At 39.5% G+C, this 19,634-nt stretch overlaps 1 protein-coding gene across 8 annotated transcripts in view; it reads left to right on the forward strand.

The window, feature by feature from the left end:
- The window catches only part of PAM (peptidylglycine alpha-amidating monooxygenase), a 144,490-nt gene that overhangs the window by 80,468 nt on the left and 44,388 nt on the right, over positions 1–19,634 (forward strand). For all 8 annotated transcript variants that reach the window (XM_084503289.1, XM_084503292.1, XM_084503293.1 and 5 more), the window contains exons 6-12: positions 2,844–2,929; positions 4,319–4,402; positions 15,913–15,961; positions 16,438–16,505; positions 18,129–18,209; positions 18,326–18,402; positions 18,703–18,806. In XM_084503289.1, coding sequence (XP_084359415.1) covers positions 2,844–2,929; positions 4,319–4,402; positions 15,913–15,961; positions 16,438–16,505; positions 18,129–18,209; positions 18,326–18,402; positions 18,703–18,806 — 549 coding nt within the window. The remainder of the gene's footprint in view (positions 1–2,843; positions 2,930–4,318; positions 4,403–15,912; positions 15,962–16,437; positions 16,506–18,128; positions 18,210–18,325; positions 18,403–18,702; positions 18,807–19,634) is intronic.

Consider the following 19,634-nt stretch of genomic DNA (forward strand, 5'->3'; position numbering starts at 1 on the left):
TTTATATTCTTAAAAACTCTTCGTTCATTGTCTCATCATTTCATATTACTATTGTTGCAAAATGTTGTACCATTTCATTTCGCTCTGCCCGTGGTAATCTGCAAGGCTAGAAAGAAAGGTGATCACTCAGTTCTACAGAAAATAGGCTTTAGAGTTCTGCATTCATACCTTTTTGGCACACTTAGGTAATGTTGTGTAAATAGCTGGTATACATCTGTGTATGCATATGAATAATGTAGTATGTATGTGTATAGACTGTGTAAGGCTGCGTTACAGTGTTGGACCTGCACTGGCTCTTCAGAGAGTGACATGTTTACTGCAGCGTGGGAGAGTCTTTGAACAAATGCTGAAGAGATGCACAGCTGTTTTTCCCTACCTTAGGGCTTGGTATTTCAACAGAAACAGTACAGGCTGTTAAAATTCCCTCAGAAATAAAGTAGATTCACAGGGCTCATGTGCTCTGCTGTTGCCCAGCACATAAAACAAACAAACAAAAACAACAACAAAAAATCAACAGGTAGCAGCTTCTGCTCCTTGATTGTAGTCAGCCTTAAAACAGTTCAGCTGCTCTCACCGGTTTTATCTGAGCTGATAAACTACTGATATTGAAGATGCATGGTTGAGCTGATTCATTTAAAATTCATGGGTAATCAAGAATACACTTGGATGGCTTAAAGAAATTGTTGAATTATTTGGAACTTCAGACCCTCCTGGCAAGACAAGCCTCACGCTGTGTCAAACTGAACACTGAAATGAGCTCCCATTTCAGATGATTCATAGGCATAGTCTTTATTGAGATCAGGCAGGGCAACTTTATATAGCTCATCTAATCTAAACGAATGTAAAAGAACAGGCCATAGATCACCACCCAAAAATTCCTCTATCAGATTAGGTGCTTCTGTTGGCAACAGAGCATGGCTTTGGCAGCTTTTGACTAGAAGAACTGCATCAATAGTTCCAGCAAAAGGTTGCAACAGATGTCAAGACTGGTTCCGTAAGCTAAGTATTTCACTGCTTAGGTGAGAGGGAGAACAGTATAAAGATTTATATGTCCAAGCATAGTTTACTAGTACCGTCACTGCTTAGTGGTGAATGGAGAATGTTCTGCACTATTCAGCTTGAGAACTAGATGTGATAATTTTTCTTACTCAATAACCTCAAATAATAGAGAAAGAAATGGAAAAAGATCTTTGCTGTTTTAAACAATGTAGGTATTCTAAAAAGATGGCAAAATACTAGTCTTGTTGACAGTTAAATATTTTGCTTTCAGACTCATCATTTCATATTTCAATCAAAGTGACATTAAAAACTCCAGCTCCTAAGCTTACTCAAGGCTCAGGAGAATGCATTTGGAAAGTCCATAAGAATTTAGAAAAAGTAGAGAAGATAGGAGGAAATGGACAAGAAGCCCTGTTCCCAAGTGACAGGTCGTTTTATTTGTGCTTGTAAACATATTTTTACTAGCTTTTACCAGCTACTGTTAGTGCTAGTGCTTTTCGCTGCTTTTAAATTTGTTCCTCAACTATCTTTTTTTTTGAATTTCCTTTGACTTTGGTTAAAAAATGAAAACTTGAAGTTTCAAGACCAGCAATTACGCCTAAATTAAAGTTGACCATTTTTAAAATGTAATGAAAGAACAGCATGAATGTTTCATTCTTTCCTTTCCTGGTGCCTCAGGAGGAAAATTTGGAACAGCCTACCCTTTTGTTTTGTTTTGGTTTACCTAGTTAATGTGATAGAATATTTTTTTTTGCTAGGGTCTTAAATACTGTGATATAAATGAAGGCTAGCTGGCCCGCTTTGTGGTGGTGGAATTGTGACTGTGCTTGTGGTTTCTGCTGTTGATCCTCCTAGCCAATATCATTAATGTATTTCTGACCTGTGCAGCCCAGTGGCTGGTTAGATCCCTGGAGTCTTTTGTATTTTTAGCTTTTAGCATTTGAAAGCTGCGCAGATTTTATCTGCAGCTGTATGAATCATTAGTGATGAGACGATTCACTTACACTTGAATCTGTTTGTCTTGTCTAGAAATGAAGTTCCTCTTTAGATATGTTTCACTGGGGAGCCAGGGGGTGGAGGGTGTAGTGAAGTGATCTCCAAATTAGTAATCGTGAAGGTCTAGAAATATGTGTTATGAGCAAAATTAGCAAAGGGAAAGAAGTATCCTGTGCCCTTCGCTGATGGAAGCCTCGTATTTATGGCAGTTAGAAGAAAACATAATAGCTAAGGCTATTGGAAATCTTAGAAAATCATATCTTATATGATAGCATATCTTATATGATATCATATTTTTCCTTCTGTGAAAGGGAGGAGCATGAATACCTTCTACTTGCTTCACATACAACCGCCTGTAGCATACTTCTTTTTTGCCAACAATCTTTAGATGAATTTTAAATACCAGTTTTGACTTAAAACTTCCGTGTCTTGCATTTTTGTGTATTTTATAACTCTGTCCCTCTGTGTAAGTATGGCATCTGTTGCCATTTTGTGGCACTTGAGCTAATAATGCTAGAAATTTCCAGATGGGTCTTTCTCACAAAAAGGTTCCTTATTTCTTAATAGTGGCTACTAGACTGGCAAGAGGCTGTAAGAATTTTGTGGTTTTGAGTCTGTTTGCCTAATATTATCTTAAAGCAGAGGAAGGAAAAAAGTGAAGAAGGTGTAGGATCCACCAGGAATGATAGCCAGGAAAGCAGACTTCATTAGAAGAACTGCATTTACTCAAAATAGAACCAAAAACATCTTCATAGATCTTAAAATTAGTGTCTTCCATGTAATTCACTTGCTGTTTTCTGATTTCAGAACTAAAAAAAAAAAAAATAATCCTTTTTTCATGTTTGTAGGGACTGTGATGAAGGAACATGCAAAGACAAATCAAACATTTTGTATGCTTGGGCAAGAAATGCTCCACCCACCAGGCTGCCCAAAGGTATCGTGCCTTTAATGTGAAGTCTTCTTGTGCAGGTGCAGGGGAGAAAAGAGGATGTGGAAATAAGCAGCTGGCATATCTGGGAACTTTATATAAAACTGTGTTTAGCTGATGGAAACTGTATAAACTTTAACTTCATAAATTGGGAATATAGTTGGAAATATAATTGGGAATAGTGCTAAAATTGCACTATCATTATGGGGAGAAAAGGTGATGAGGAATTAATAGCATAATATATATTGCATTAATCTTGAACTGTATGTTATTTGAAAGGTACTATTTATATACCTGTCAATGGCACAGTTTATGCCGTCTCTCTGAAATTGCATAACAATGTTTTTGTGTGTTTGAGAAAGCACAAACAAATTCAATCTAAATATTGATTTATTTTTTTTCTGTGTTAAATATACTGAATAATTTTGTGTTTTTTTTTTTTTTCATTTCTTGATGTTTTCATGTAGCTGAACATGTTTATTTTCACTTTTGTTTGATGAATTAATGAATCACTTTGCTGATTCAAAATAAAAATTCTGTAGGCTACTAGGAAGACAGGGAGAAGTGCTTTTTTTCTAATTACCTCCAGTAGTATTAGAAACATCCAGCATCTATTAGTTTATATATAAATAAATGTATGTATATACATGTAAAATACCTGGAATTTGAAATTCTGTTTCTCTTATATTTTATTGCCTAATTTCATAATTGGGAGCAGTATCATGAAGCAGTTAATTTTAAATAATCAATTTTTACACCAGAAATATTGATTGATCTGGTTATTAAAATGTCAATTAAAAAAATTGACACTTCAAGGATTCTGTGAAAACCTGGTGTTTGCTCTGCTGTTAAACCTCAGCTAGTAATAATTTTCTTGTCTTTAAGCTGCTCGTAAATATCACGTATGGAGTGTTTTTTTTTTATCATAACGATATTCCTTTGTGCACAGAGAGGCTGCAGTCCACTTTACCACTTTTGCCACTGGCAGTTTTTAATCTAGTGGGACTCAGTATTTTTCTAAGTAGAAATTGCTTTCACTGCTTCTTTCCAGGAATTTTAATTGTAGGACCAGTTTAGAAAAATCTCTTTGGTGATGGTGATATTTTGCAATTACTGAACTTATTTCAAATTCCTCCATTTTTTGTGCCTATTGTTATTTCTCTCAGCAAGCAACAGAGCTTCATAAATTCCACAAGATTTTTCTTAGTGTACAATGTTAATTTTCAACTAAAAATATTTTACTTTGAATTTTTGTTTCCTTTTAATTTTCATATGTTCACAGTAAGTGTTACTGTGAAGGCTACAAGCTGTAAGAGATTCGAAGATGAAAGTTCTACCAAATCCTACAGGGATGGCAAAACCTGCCTTTTATTTAATGTGTTTTCCTTCCCTTAGGTGTTGGATTCAGAGTTGGGGGAGAAACAGGTGGCAAGTTTTTTGTACTCCAGGTACATTATGGTGATATCAGTGCATTTAGAGGTAGGTATTTTTGAGTTTCGTTCATTGCTGTATCAGTTAGAAAAATTCAGAATATAAATGTCTTTATATTTACATAATCTGCACAAAGTATTTTTTCTGTTAGTACCATCCACAAAGATAAACATCATCTGGCATATTTGTAATTAAGGTTGTATATTAATTTGATTTCTTTATAAACTTGCTTTATTTCTGGTGAACAGATTTGTTTTAAAGATCGAGATCAGGTGAATTAAATAGATGAATAATCTTAAGTTTAGGGAGAAATGCCTTTGTGACTGTATAATTCAGCATTGTATTTAAGGAAGTTGGAACAAACACACATGAAAACGGCTAACCACACTTGAATAGCTAGTGGGGAAGATGACATACAGTATATATGCCAGTCAAATACAGTATCTGTGTTTGCAATTCTAAAAGTCGTAAATCATGCTTATTATTGTGAGAGGGCATTTGGCTTTCATTAGTGCACATTCCAAAAGTCATAGGATTGTAGACTCATGAAATGGCTCAGATTGGAAGGGACGTTAAAGACCTGGTTCCAACACACCAGCCGTGGGCACTAGGCCAGGTTCCTCAAAGCCCCATCCAGCCTGGCCTTGAAGACTTCCAGGGATGGGGCATCTACAGCTTCTCTGAACAACCTGTTCCAGTGCCTCACCACCCTCTAAGTAAAGAATTTCTTCGTCTACCCCCTTTTAGTTCAAAGCCATTACTTCTTGTCCTTGACAAAGAGTCCCTCCCCAGCTTTCCCGTAGGTCCCCTTTGAGTACTGGAAGTCTTCTATAAGGTAGCCTTCTCTTCTCCAGGCTGAACAGCTGCAACTCCCTCAGCCTGTATTCACAGGAAAGGTGCCTCCAGCCCTCTGATCATCTCGTGGCCCTCCTCCGAAGTCATTCTAACACATCCATGTCCTTCTTGTGCTTGAGGCCCCAGAGCTGAATATAGTGCCCCAGGTAGAGTCTCACAAGAGCAGCGCAGAGGGGGAGAATCACCTCCCTTGACCCACTGGCCATTAATCTTTTGATCTAGCCCAGGATACTGTTGGCTCTCTAGGCTACAAGCACACATTGCTGGCTCATGTTAAGCTTCTCATCAACAAGTGCCCCCAAATCCTTCTCCTGAGGGCTGCTATCAATCCATTCTCTTCCCAGCCTGCATCTGTGCTTGGCATTGCCTTGACCCAGGTGCAGGACCTTGTACTTGGCCTTGTGAGGTTGGCACAGGCCCACCTCTCAAGCCTATCCAGGTCCCTCTAGATGTCATCACTTCCCTCCAGCATGTTGGCCACGCCACACTGCTTGGTGTCATCAGCAAACTTGCTAAGGGTACAGTCCATTTCACTGTCCATGTCCATGGCACCAACAAAGATGTGAAACAGCACTGGTCCCAGTACTGACCCCTGAGGAACACCACTCATCACTGATCTCCACTTGGACATGTAACAGTTAACCGCAACTCTTTGAGTGCAACCATCCAGCCAGTTCCTTACATATTGAGAGGTCCATCTGTCAAATGCACGTCCTTCCAATTCAGAGACAAGGATATCAAGGGAGTCATTGACAAATGCTTTGCACAAGTCCAGGTAGATTATGTCAGTTGCTCTTCCCTTATCCTGCTGTAACCCCATCACAGAAGGCCACCAGATATGTCAGGCAAGAGCTGCCCTTAGTGAAGCCATGTTGGCCATCACCAATCACCTCCTTATTTCCCATGTGCCTTAGTGCAGTTTCCAGGAGGATCTGCTCTGTGATCTTGCCAGGCACAGAGTTGAGACTGATTGACCTGTAGTTCCTTTTTTCCTCCTTTTTTCCATTTTTAAAACTGGGGGTTATGTTTCCCCTCTTCCAGTCAGTGGGAACTTCACTGGGCTGCTGCAACTTTTGAGATATGATGGATATTTGCTTAGCAAGCTTCATCTGCCAGTTCCCTCAGGACCCTTAGCCGTACCTTACCAGGTCCCATGGTATGCACCTGAAGGCACATTCAGGTTCTTTAGATGGTCTTGAACTTGGCCTTCTCCTACAGTGGTTGGTGCTTCATTATTCCTGTGCCTGCCTTTGTCTTTTGTGATTTGGGTGGTATGTTTAGTGCACTTGGCCATTGAAGATTGAGGCAAAAAAGTCACTGAGTACGTCAACCTTCTCTGCCTCGACTTCTAACCAGGTCTCCCATTTCCTTCTAGATATAGTGCCCACAGTTTCCCTATTTTTCCTTTGATTACTTAGAGAAGCTTTACTTGTTGCCCTTGACATTCCTGTCCAGATCTAATTCTGTCAGGGCATTAGCTTTCCTAACCTGATCCCTGGCTACTTGAACAATTTCTCTATATCCATCCCAGGCTACCTCTTCTTTCTGCCTTCTGTTTTGCAGAAGCCACCTTGGCTGCTTCTTTGTGTTTGAGTTTGGCCAGGTGTTCCTTGTCCATCCATGCATGCCTCCTGGCATTTTTGCCTGACTTCCTCTTCATTGGAATGCATCGCCTTTGAGCTTGGAGTAGGTTATCCTTGAATATTAGTGAGCTTCCTCTTCCAGGGCTTTATCCCGTGGTACTCTAACGAGCAGAACCCTGAAGAGGCCTAATTCCACTGTCCTGAAGTCCTGGGCTGTGAGCTTGCCGTGTGCCCTCCTTATTGCCCTAGGGATCTAGGGCACTGTTACACCATTTCAGAGTCACTATAGACAAGGCTGCTCTTGAGCTTCACAGTCCCCACACATCCTTCCCTGTTGGTGAGAACAAAATCCAGCATAGCAGCTCTCCATGTTGGCTCCTTCTCTAACTTCTCTAAATCCGTGTGCTCCAGGAACCCCTGGATTGCTTATTACCTGTCTTTCTAACCTCCTACTGGATATCAGGGTGTCTGAAGTTGCCCATGATGGACACAGCTTGTGAACATGAGGCTGCTCCTCTCTGTCTGACTTGAGTGTTTTGGAAAAAGATTATTAAACTTTTTTTATTATTTATTTCATGCTGCAGTATGTTCTTTAAACATCAAGTGCCTTATTCTGACACTTTTGATAGGCATAAATTCTTGTTTTTATTTATGTGAATCACATTCTGAGTCGAATCTTTCATAAGGGCTTCTGTTGCATTGAAGAACGAAGAAACCTGTGGATCTTCTTTCTCTGGGAGCTCTCCTGTAATACATTACTGTGTAGAATTTAGACTAGGATGTACAGGTTCTCATACACTAACTGATAATAAAAATGTTGGACTTAAGAAAGGGAAAGTAAACTGAATAATACCACACAAAAAAGGAAAAGTTATAGCCTTTTTAAAAATATGCATAGCAAGAAATATACTTTAAAAATCTGTCTTGGTTTCAGTACCATTACCTGTGAGACTGATTACCTAATAATGAGAGGATAATATAAAAGTCACTTCAAAAAAAAACACCATAAACCAGAAGCACAAAACAAAAGTTACAGCTGTAGAAGGAACAGCGAGGAATATGCATTACACTGGTAGTTCCTGAGCTATGCTCATGGCTTCTGAATCCTTCTGTGGTACCTTGGTAAAAAACCTGTACGTTGGTACAGGTTTTATGTTTGCACCTGTATTTGGTTTTGAAGAGAGAAGTAACCCTGTTAGCCGCTAGCTAGCGGCTTCCCTGTGCAATGCAGCTTCTTAGGTACACCTCTTCGCTGCCAAGTTTGAGCAATACTCATCTAGATTTTTTGGTAACAATGTCTTTATTACTTGTCTGAGGTTGATGGTACAGTTTACTTCATGATACGAAGATGTATTGTGGTTTAATGGCAGTAATGCTATTGGGCAAGGACAAAGAGGAAGGAACTGAGTGTGCCAGACCTTTTAAATGGAGCACATGTGCAAAAGTGCATGACCAGAAGTTGAAAGTATTTATTTTCATGGACTTGTACATCCTGTGCAATTCTTTGCCTGCTCAAATCACAAATAATTAAAGTTACAAACCTCTGAAGAAAACATGTTAGTTGAGAACCTTGTCTTCATTATTGCCTGTGGACTGTGAGAGTTCTCAATGTTTATATTCACTCGTAAGTATAATTTATGTCTATGTTGTTATTTTAAAAAAATGAAGTAAATTAGAAGAATAACTTGTGCATTAGTTCAGGATGTGTTAGAATTTTTTTATTAATAAATCAATGTAGTTCTGAAATTTTATAGTCAAAAAATCCTCTTGCTCAAAGAGAGAAAGTAGTGAAATAAGTTAAAACTGGAAATAAAAAATGGTGTGCTAGCATGGCGCATCTTTCCTTTTTTTTTTACTGTGAATTGATGTCAGGGATACAAACCTGCAGAAAGATGGAAGTTTAAGAAGTGTGAGCTGCTAAGAAGGATATAGTTTATGAGACAGTACTAGTGTCGTGTACTGTTTCAGCAGATGAGGAGTATGACAGGATGTACTCTGCTTTAGTTTTGGTGCTTTCGCTGTTTTATTTGGTAGTCTGATACTGTGTTTAAGTGAAAAGTAATTACATTTCTTTTACTGTTTTTGTGAGAAGATACTTCTAATTTATTCTGCCTGTGAAAATTCCAGAGGAGAAAATATAATTTAAGTAATTGAAGTCCTAGTAATTTAAAGTCCCCTAAACCTTGACTGTTGTGTTGAAGAATATATAATACAGAACCTTAGACTACTTTTAGAGATACTTTTAAACTTCAGGAATTATCTGAAACTATTTTTGTGTGGAATGAGATGTCTGTTGATAAATGTGGCTTTTCAAAATGTAAGAATATAGTCATTACACTTTGCATAATCATTGCACAGTTGTTGCAGTTCATAATAGATGACAAATGATGAAATATACTCAGTTACCTTATTATGCTTCCAGTAGTGTATCAAGAATTCAGAAGCATTGTTCAGAGTTTAATTTTCTGACCTGTAAATCATTGCAAATATAAAATATTTGGCTTGAAATAGTAATTGTTTATGTATTAGCACCCAATTCTACCTCCTATCCACTTTAGGGAGAAAAATATAGTTAAAATTTATCAACACTCATTTTCAATTATTTGTAAAAAGGATATTTCTTCATTTCATTAACCAGTTATTAAGCTAATTATGCTTTACTTTTCTCTTAGCTATAATCCACATTTAAATATCCATGTTTAGGTATGCATTTTATGCTCTGCTATCAAAATTTAAAATTTGGGTTTTAGTGATATAAAGTGAAGTTGTCACACTATTCATGATTCATTCTTCTGTATAAGTGATTTCAAATCTGATTTAAAAAATACTTTTTCTTCCAATCCCTAGATTTTTTTTCCTGCCCTTGTAACAGAGACTAATGTTGTTTCTAACCTGTCGTACTATTACTTTAGTAGTTCCCAGCAGATGTGAGAATATAGACCTTATTCTCTAGAATCAAAGTAGTTATCAATAACTTTCAGAACCAGTTAAAACAGGTTAATCACATTCCATCATTTGCTATCTTTGTAACCTGTTTCATTGTTTAAAGCCAGTTCTGACAATACATTAATTCTTGTCACCTGCTGTTATCTGCTGTAACTTAGTCTTTTATTTGGTCCAGTCCCTTCTCTACTTCATCCTCATCATCTTCTTCTCTTCCTCTCTCTCTGCCACCCCCAGCAGAGCAGAGTTTTTCTAAAAAAAAACTTGTTCTTGGTTTTAAAAAGTAACTTAAAGTGCTCAAAGACTGTATTTCAAATGTGTTTTAAGGACTATTTTAAATAAGAGTATTTTTATCTTAAAGTTCAAATTAATTTATTAGTGTCTAATATTTTTCTGCACATAATTGCACAGAAATGCTGTATACAAGACTGTGTTGTATTTTACTGAAAAATTCTATTTTATACAGTGCATTGTTCATTTGGCTGTTTTTATAAAACAGCTAAAACATGGTCAATACAGTGACAATAACTGGCTGGCTAGCTTTGTGTGTGTGTTAGTAGTTAAAATACTTGTAGCGTAATTGCAAGTGAACTTGTGCATTTGTCAGTGCTCTACCAAACCAATACTCACTCCATTGTATGAAATATAGGTACCTAAATCTCTGTATCTGAGGCAATATTACATGTACCTTAGGAAGGACAGTCAGAAATTCATGGAATGCCAGAATGGTTGAAGTTGGTAGGGACATCCAGAGGTCATCTAGTTCAACTCCCCTGCTCATGCAGGGTCACCTAGAGCATGTTGCACAGCACCACATCCAGGGAAGCTTTGAAGATCTCCAAGGAGGAGACTCCACAGCCTCTCTGTTCAGCCTTTTCCAGTGCGCTCTCAGTCTCACAGTAATGAAGTCTTTCCTTACATTCAGATGGAACATCTGCTGCTGGGCTCCACCAAAAAGTCTGGCCCCATCATCTTGACATCCTTCCTTAAAATATTTGTATTCCTCATTAAGATCCACTCTCAGCTTTCTCTTCTCCAGGCTGAAGAAGCCCAGGTCTCTCAGCCTTTCCTCCTAAGAGATATGCTGCAGTCCCCTAATCATCATCATCATATAACTCTACTGGACTGTCTCCAGAAACTCCATGCCTTTCTTGTACTGAGGAGCCCAGAACTGGACACAGTACTCCAGATGTGGCCTCACTAGGGCTGAGTAGAGAGGGAAGATAACATTTCTTGACCTGCTGGAAACACTCCGTAATGAACCCCAGGATACCACTGGCCTTCTCGTCCATAACGGAACATTGCTGGTTCATGCTTAATTTGTTGTCCACCAGGACTCACAGGTCCTTCTCCACACAGCTGCTTTCCAACAGGTCAACATTTAACCTGTCCTGTTTTTTCCGTCCCATGTGCAGGACCCTGCAGTTTCCTTTGTTGAACTTCATGAGGTTCTTTTCCAGCCTACTCTCCAGCCTGTCCAGGTCTCTCTGGCAGCACAGCATTTTAGTTTGTCAGCCGCTCCTTCACAGTTTTGTATCATCAGCAAACTTCCTGAGGGTGCTCTCTGATCCTTCATCCAAGTAATTGATGGATAAGTTGAACGAGACTGGATGCAGTACTGACCCCTGAGGGGGCACCGCTAGCTCTAGGCCTCCAAATAGATTCCGTTCCACTCAACACAACCCATCATAGAAAGCTATCAGATTCATTAAGCGTCATTCGTTAAGCGTCAGCATGCATTCCTTGGTGAATGCGTGCTGACTACTCCTGATCACCTTCTTTTCCTCCATATGCTTGGAGATGACTTCCAGGAATGAGCTGTTCCATCACCTTTCCAGGGATGAAGGTGAGGCCAACTGGCTTGTCATTTCCCATGTCCTCCTTCTTGCCCTTTTTGAATATTGAAATGACATTCTGAGCTCTTCTATCCAGCCAGTTCTCAATCCACCTCACTGTCCACTCATCTAACCCACACTTTTCAAGCTTGTTTGAGGATGTTCTGGGAGACAGTGTCAAAAGCCTTGCTGAAGTCAAGGTGGACAACATCCACTGCTCTCCCAGACAGTCTCTCATCTACCCAGCCAGTCATCCCATCATAGAAAGCTATCAGATTCATTAAGCGTCATTCGTTAAGCGTCAGCATGCATTCCTTGGTGAATGCGTGCTGACTACTCCTGATCACCTTCTTTTCCTCCATATGCTTGGAGATGACTTCCAGGAATGAGCTGTTCCATCACCTTTCCAGGGATGAAGGTGAGGCCAACTGGCTTGTCATTTCCCATTCTCCTTCTTGCCCTTTTTGAATATTGAAATGACATTGACTTTCTTCCAGATCTCAGGTACCTCACCTGTTCTCCATCACTTTTCAAAGATGATGGAGAGTTGCTTAGTTGTAACATCCATCAGCTCCCTCCACACTTACAGACCATCTAATTCTAACTCCCCTGCCATGGACAGGGACACCTCCCACTAGGCCAGGTTGCTCAAAGCCCCATGCAACCTGGCAAGCTATCAGGCTTGCCTAAATGATCTCTAACCCAGTACTACTCAAACAAGGGAAAATCTTCCTTTCTCCATAGTTTGTCTTGTCTCTAGGGTTTGGGATTCCTGAGATCTGCAGTAAAGAGTGAAGCAAAGAGGGCTTCAGTAACTTTCTTCTCTGCATCCATTATCAGAAGAGCACCTGCACCATTCAGTAGTGGACCCACATTCTCCCAAATCTTCCTCTTGCTACTGATGTATTTTACAGAATCACAGAATTATCTAGGTTGGAAGAGACTTCCAAGATCACCTAGTCCAACCTCTGACCTAAACTAACCAGTCCTCCACTAAACCATATCACTAAGCTCTGCATCTAAACGTTTTCTAAATACCTCCAGGGATGGTAACTCAACCACTACCCTGGGCAGCGCGTTCGAATGCCTAACAACTCTTTCGTCCTGTTAATTGTCTTCCTGCAGAGGGGGTAACTTGGATTTTTCTTTGCCTACCGCAGTGCACAGCCATAGCAAAGCTGGTGGAGACGGGGGTCACATAGGCGACATCGTCCCGACTGTGCCCACAGCCTGGGCAGGTCCAGTCTAATGGTACATCCATGACCATCAGACTCTTTCGTGGGCTGGGGAGAGCTGAGGTCAAGGAGCTGCTCGCCTGCCTCAGCACTGCAGCTGTTGAAGGTTTGCCCCAAGCTGCACAACGGAGAGAGGCCAGAGGCACTCATTGCTGCTGCCCACCCCAGCACAATACCCAGCCCCTCAGCAGACAACCCCCTGGCCCTGCACCTTCGCTGTCCTGTGCCCCCCACCAGCCACCCCTGAGCGAGGCAGGGCCAGGGAAACACGCGAATGGCTGCAGGGATGGGCACTGTGAGAGGCTGCCAGCAGCCCCACAGCACAGCTCCACCACTCCCTTGCTCAACGCTCCAAGACTCAGGCACATGCTCAGCTGGAGGCCAGTTATGAGCCAGGCTGACGTGGCCTCTGCTGGTGCCGCAAGATAAGCAGTGAGGGCTATAGGGTCACAGCCCCTCACTCAGTGACATCACCATGGGCCATCTGCCCCACAGGGCCTGTAGCACCTTACCCCAGATGTTACAAAGACTGTTGGGTTAGGCTGGTGTTTTGATTTGTTTGTCTTTTTTCTTTATTTTTTTTCACCTTGATTTACCATGAAGTGGGTTGAACAAGCATGCTAAAAGAGAGGAAATAAACCTTTGCAGTAATTCCCACTTCTTCAATATGCAGATCAGATCTCTGAACTCCTTGCTGTGGTTTACTGTTCACACATGCAAGCACAAAAAAAAAAAAAAAAAAAAGGAACCAAAGGAAACAATCCCCTAATTAAAAAATAATTACAGGATTATCCTACGGATGGCATTTGCCGAAGGACTCTAGACACACATGTGACACAAGCAGCATAAACATCACAGTGGATTCACTCTGTACAAAAACTGAACATAATTTGGGGTCTCACGTCTCTAGTTTATGAATTTCCACTAGCTTGTTAAGGTATTGATGGCTCTGTTGCCTTGGTTTGTGACCAGTGGAGACACACTGCAGTATCAGCCACTCCTCCCAGCTTTGTGCCATCAGCAAACTCGTAGAGGGTGCACTCTGTTCCATTGTCCAGGTTGTTGATGAGTAAGTTAAACAAGACTGGACCCAGTACTGACCCCTGGGGGACACCACTAGCTACAGGCCTCCATCTAGACTCCGTACCACTAAGCACAACCTTCTGAGCTCTTCCATCCAGCCAATTATCAATTCACCTCACTGTCCACTCATCTAGGCAGCACTTCCCTGAGCTTGTCTATGAGGATGTTCTGGGAGACAGTGTCAAAAGCCTTGCCAAACTCAAGCCACTGTTCTACCCCATCTACACAGCCGGTCAGTTTCATTATAGAAGGTTATCAAATCGGTTAACCATGACTGACTCCCAGTGAATCCATGCTGACTATTCTAGATCACCTTCTCTTCCTCCACATTCTTGGAGATGACCTCCAGGATGAGCTGTTCCATCACTTTTTCAGGGATGGAGGTAAGGCTGACTGGCCTGTAGTTGCCTGTATCCTTCTTCTCGCCCTTTTTGAAGACTGGTGAGACATTGGCTTTCTTCCAGTCCTCAGGCACCTCTTCTGTGCTTCATAGCCTTTCAGAGGTGATGGAGAGTGGCCTAGCAATAACATTAACTATTTCACTCAGCACCTGTGAGTGCATTCCATCAGGGCCCATAGATTTGTGGATGTCAGGCTTGCTTAAATGATCTCTGACCCAATCTTCTTTGACTAAGAGAAAGTCCTCCTTTCTCTGGACTTCCTCTCTTGTCTCCGGGGTCTGAGATTCCTGAGCATTGATCTTAGCAATAAAGACTGAATTTAAAAACGAGTTCAGCAACTCTGCCTGCTCCGTATCCTTTCTCACCAGGGCACCCATTCAGAAGCGGGCTGACATTTCCCATCTTCCTTTTTCTACTGATGTATTTGAAGAAATTCTTCTTCTTGTCCTTGACATTCCTTGTCAGATTTAATTCCAAATGGACCCTGGCCTTCCTCATCACACCCTTGCATACTTTGACATTGTTCCTATATTTCCCTCAAGTGGCCTGTCCCTTTTTCCACATTCCATATACTTCCTTCTTCTGTTTGTGTCTTGCCAGGAGCTACTTGCTCATCCATGCAGATTTCGTGTCCCCTGACTGTTACTCTATTCCGTCTGCATTGCATTGATCCTCTTTTCTTTCTGCAGTGCCACTTGAATTTCCAGCAGTTTTCCTTCTGCTTTGTTGCACCTAGTTTCAAAAATTCTAATTAGGCATGCCTTCCTAATTCATTCAATGCAGCTACAGGATTAAGTAGTTTAAATGAAAGAGCTACCATACAAACAAAGACTGGATTTTTCTTTTCATTGCTATTTTTAAAGGTATCACTGCTGTCGCTTATTGGTTCATATTATTAGATAAAGAAGTGTTTGTTGAGAGACACAAAACTGGAGAAAGTAAGAATTCTCAGGACACATGAGAATGGACATTATGGAAATCTAGTGAGATTGGATCAGCAGCTTTTTCACTCTCATAATACATATACTGAATTTTATATTACGTAGAAATAGTGACTGTCTATTTTGTGAATGTATTGAAAGTAAAGTCTAATATCTGTGAGGGGGTTTTTTACTGCCTTTGTAGGCTATCCAACATTAAATGAAGTTGTATGTACAGATATCTCAAGTTCACATGCCAATTTTATTACAAGGTTTTCTGTTTTGTTCATTGTTGGCTAGCATATATAAATGGCTAAAATAAAAATTATCCCCAAATCTTTTTTCTAATTTTTGTCAAAATACATTTTTTTGATGCAAAGTAGTTTTTCTTGCTATTGTAAAAACATCATGGTTTCATTTCCCAGATGCTAGTTCACAAAGATCTGCAGTTTCTAGTGTCAAAAAACAAGTTTAGTTTTTCATCCACAATAACTGTACAGACTTTGCTATAAATACAGCCCTGTGATGTTCAGGTTTGTGCAAATTTGAGTAATATTAATGCAGCATGAATGTTTTACTGAAAACAGTAAGGTTAAAACTTATTTTGTCTGCTGTTTGTTATACACCAGAAGAATATTATCTATGTGCAGTACTTTTTCATGCGTTCATTTCCGATGATTAAACTGTTTTGTAATTTGTACAGATAAGCACAAGGATTGCTCTGGTGTAACTTTACATCTGACACATCAAAAGTAAGTACATTTAAAAATATATACCTATTACAACTTTTTTTTTCATCAATAGAGAAGACTTTGAAACCTTTAGATTTCTTGGAAAAAAAAAAAAGAAATAAAAATATTACGTACTTACAATATGAAGCCATGTGTCATCTGCTGGCAAAAGTTTTATTCCTGCTATGAGATCTGGTTATAGGTTGCTATAAGGACAGAGTTGAAGAGGTTCACATTTAGAAATGTGGGAAGAGGATAGCAATTATGTAGATAATCATTTTGCCCTATTTCATACACTTTGTAGTAGATGCTTTAAAAACTGTAGGTCAGAATATAAAAGGAGGGAAGAGTAAGTGTTGTGTAATGGCTTCTTTTCCTGTAGACCAGTTTTGAAAGTAATCCAACATTTAGAAATTAATGGTATTGAACATATCATGTCACTTGCAGTCTGGTTTTACAAAAAGATTGGTTAGAAGAGCTTGGGTTTTGAATTGCAGGCAGCCTTTGATTGCTGGAATGTATCTCATGATGTCTGTGAACACTGTAATACCACCAGGCGAGAAAGGTAAGTTGTAATTCTACAGAATGCCATGTAATTTCATTATGATTTTTATTTTCTGCCGATTGTGAAAGAAAATAGTTTTGGAGACTAGCTGATGGAAGAGTTAATTGTTAAAATAAACAAATAATTAAAAATAGGATATAATTTTACAATTATCACTATTTCCTAGTCATCTATATCTGCAGAGGCAGTCAATATTGTAGAAAGTAATACTGTACAAAACAACAATGATCCATGCAGCATTGACGTTACTAGGATTCTTAAAAGTATTTGCTTGATTTATTGTCCTCCTAAGCAATATTTTACCAAAAAGGTCCTACCTATTTTCTCCCCTCTCCCATAAATCCGTAAAATTTGGACTCTTTTATCTACATTTATCATTCATGCTATACATTTGTGATTTTTTTTAAAAGGTCGTTTTCAATAAATGAATTTCTATCAGGAAGGATCTGCTCTTTAAAAATTTTATTCCTATATTCCTTGTTGGTTAAAGGGCCAAAATGTTGAAAAAAAAAAACCTGCAAAATGAAATTTCTGATCAGTTCCTATTCAGAATCATGCTTGGTAGAATGTATCTAAAACTCAGATTAAATAGTCCTAATATCATTTTTTTCAAGCTAGCCTGGAATGTTCTAAGTTGAACATAGAAGTTGCATTTTCTTTTGCTATGCTTGAGTTTCAAATTGGATATCTGAAGATGCCACTTTTCCCAGTTACAACTTAGCTGCCCAAATAGGATGATGTGGTTAACTGACTCCCATCTATTCAATGAATTGAGCAACTTGAAATCTCTTTTTAGTTTGAACTGAAAATTAGCTATTTTGCTGTTTAATCTAAAAACATCCCACTATTTTTTCCCCTCTACTGAAATACTTCATTAGCGTAGAAATGAATTTTTCAGTTGTATAGGATTAGAGAAGGGAGAACAAAACCAGTTCTATACCTGTTAGTAACAAGTAGTTACTGCCTTTTCATGTTCCTTCAAATTTGCTGTCCTTAAGTAAGGCGTCAAGTTTGATACACACAGGATAACATCAGCCAGTCCCCTTGTACTTCTCTATGAGGCGTCTGCAGAGGAATTTCTCTGTAGACTACCCCTTAGCTACTGTTCCTGCACCTAACTACTAGCTTGCAGGTGTTGTCTGTACCGCACCTCTTTGACAATGTCTGTATCTAAATCTGTAAGAGTGGGTCTATAACTATATGATCTTAAAATCAGGCTTTCATTATAAACTATATTGTTTTAGAATTATGTTTATTTTAATTTCTCCCAGAATAGACTATTTGTTTATCATAGCATATCTTAAATGTCCCTGAATGCACTCTGTAAGAAAATGCATTATACTTCATTAAATAGTGGTAGTGTACACAGTAAAAAGTGCAACTTTTGGATCATCACAGAAAGTAAGTATATGTAATACATTTTACTTGTTTTTATTTTAAGATGTCTTGAGATAGATACTACAGAAATAAAAGATATTATCCATCCTCTTTTAAAATTGTCTGTCCAGTGTAGGTGTGCTTTTTGTAAACTAGTTTCATGCTGAATGAAATACAGTAGTGTAGCTTTCCTCTGTTTAGTAAATAATATGTTTATATGTGTTTATTGCCATTATATTTTAACAGTGGTTGATGCAGACATTGCCTGCCATTACAAAAGGTTTCCAATGCACCTTTTTGCCTACAGAGTTCATACACACAGACTAGGTAAGAATTTTATTGCAACATTAGGATTTTAAAGTATTTAATAGAAAAATACTGAGCCTGAAACATGTTTTTCTAGAAGTGTATCTGATATCCCTGTGCACATTTGTATATTACAGGAAAAGTAGTGAGTGGATACAGAGTGAGAAATGGTCAATGGACATTAATTGGTAGACAGAGTCCACAGCTACCGCAGGTTGGTTGTTGTTGTGTTTTATTTATTTGTCATTATAGCTTTAAATTTTTAATTGTCTCTATTTAAAACTAAGAAATTTATCTAACAGTCATGTGCCCATAGGTCTGCATCATAACGTTTCCACTGGTGCGCACTATTGTGCCACTAAGCATGAATACTGACAAGTATTATTGTGATTACATTATGATGTAAAAACCTTTCTGAAATTACTTTTCAGACATGTAGTACTGTCCTTCTTGTGTGCAAACTGACGTCAATGAGACACTTTTACTAATTAGAGTGAATCATCCTCTCTTTCAGGCATTTTATCCAGTAGAACATCCTGTTGATGTTAGCTATGATGATATCCTGGCAGCTAGATGTGTGTTCAGTGGTGAAGGCAGAACTACAGAAACACATATAGGGTAAATCTTCTCTATTTTGCCGATTCTTCTATAACTACTTTTTTATCCAAGGTATTGGTTATGTGCAGAAATAATTTTTTTTTGTCTTCTTGTAACATAGTTCTAACAAACTCAACTGTATGAAGTTCAACATGGCCAAGTACCAGGTCCTGCACTTGGGGCACAACAACCCCAAGCAATGCTACACGCTGGGAGATGAGTGGTTAGAAAGCTGCCTGGTGGAGAAGGACGTGGTTGATACTCAACCAGTATTGCTTGATAGTTGGCTGAATATGAGTCAGCAGTGTGCTCAGGTGGCCAAGAAGGCCAACAGCATCCTGGCTTGTATCAGCAACAGTGTGGCCAGCAGGGCTAGGGAAGTAATTGTCCCCCTGTACTTGGCTCTGGTGAGGCTGCACGTGGTGTACTGTGTTCAGTTTTGGGCCCCTCACTATAAGAAGGACATCGAGGTGCTTGAGAAAGTCCAGAGAAGGGCAATGAAGCTGGTGAGGGGCCTGGAGAACAAGTGTTACGAGGAGCAGCTGAGGGGGCTGGGTTTGTTCAGCCTGGGGAAGAGAAGACTCAGGGGTGACCTTATTGCACTCTACAGGTATCATAAAGCAGGCAGTAGCCAGGTTGGATTCTCCCACATGCCTGGTGACAGGACAAGGGGGAATGGGCTAAAGTTGCACCAGGGGAGGTTTAGGTTGGATCTTAGGAAGAGCTTCTTTACTGACAGGGTTGTGAGGCATTGGAATGGGCTGCCCAGGGAAGTGGGTGAGTCACCATCCCTGGAGGTCTTTAAAAGACGTTTAGATGATACGGTTAGTGATACAGTTTAGTGGCAGA

This window comes from Aythya ferina (genome assembly GCF_964211825.1).
Source record: "Aythya ferina genome assembly, chromosome: Z".
Taxonomy (NCBI): Eukaryota; Metazoa; Chordata; class Aves; order Anseriformes; family Anatidae; genus Aythya; species Aythya ferina.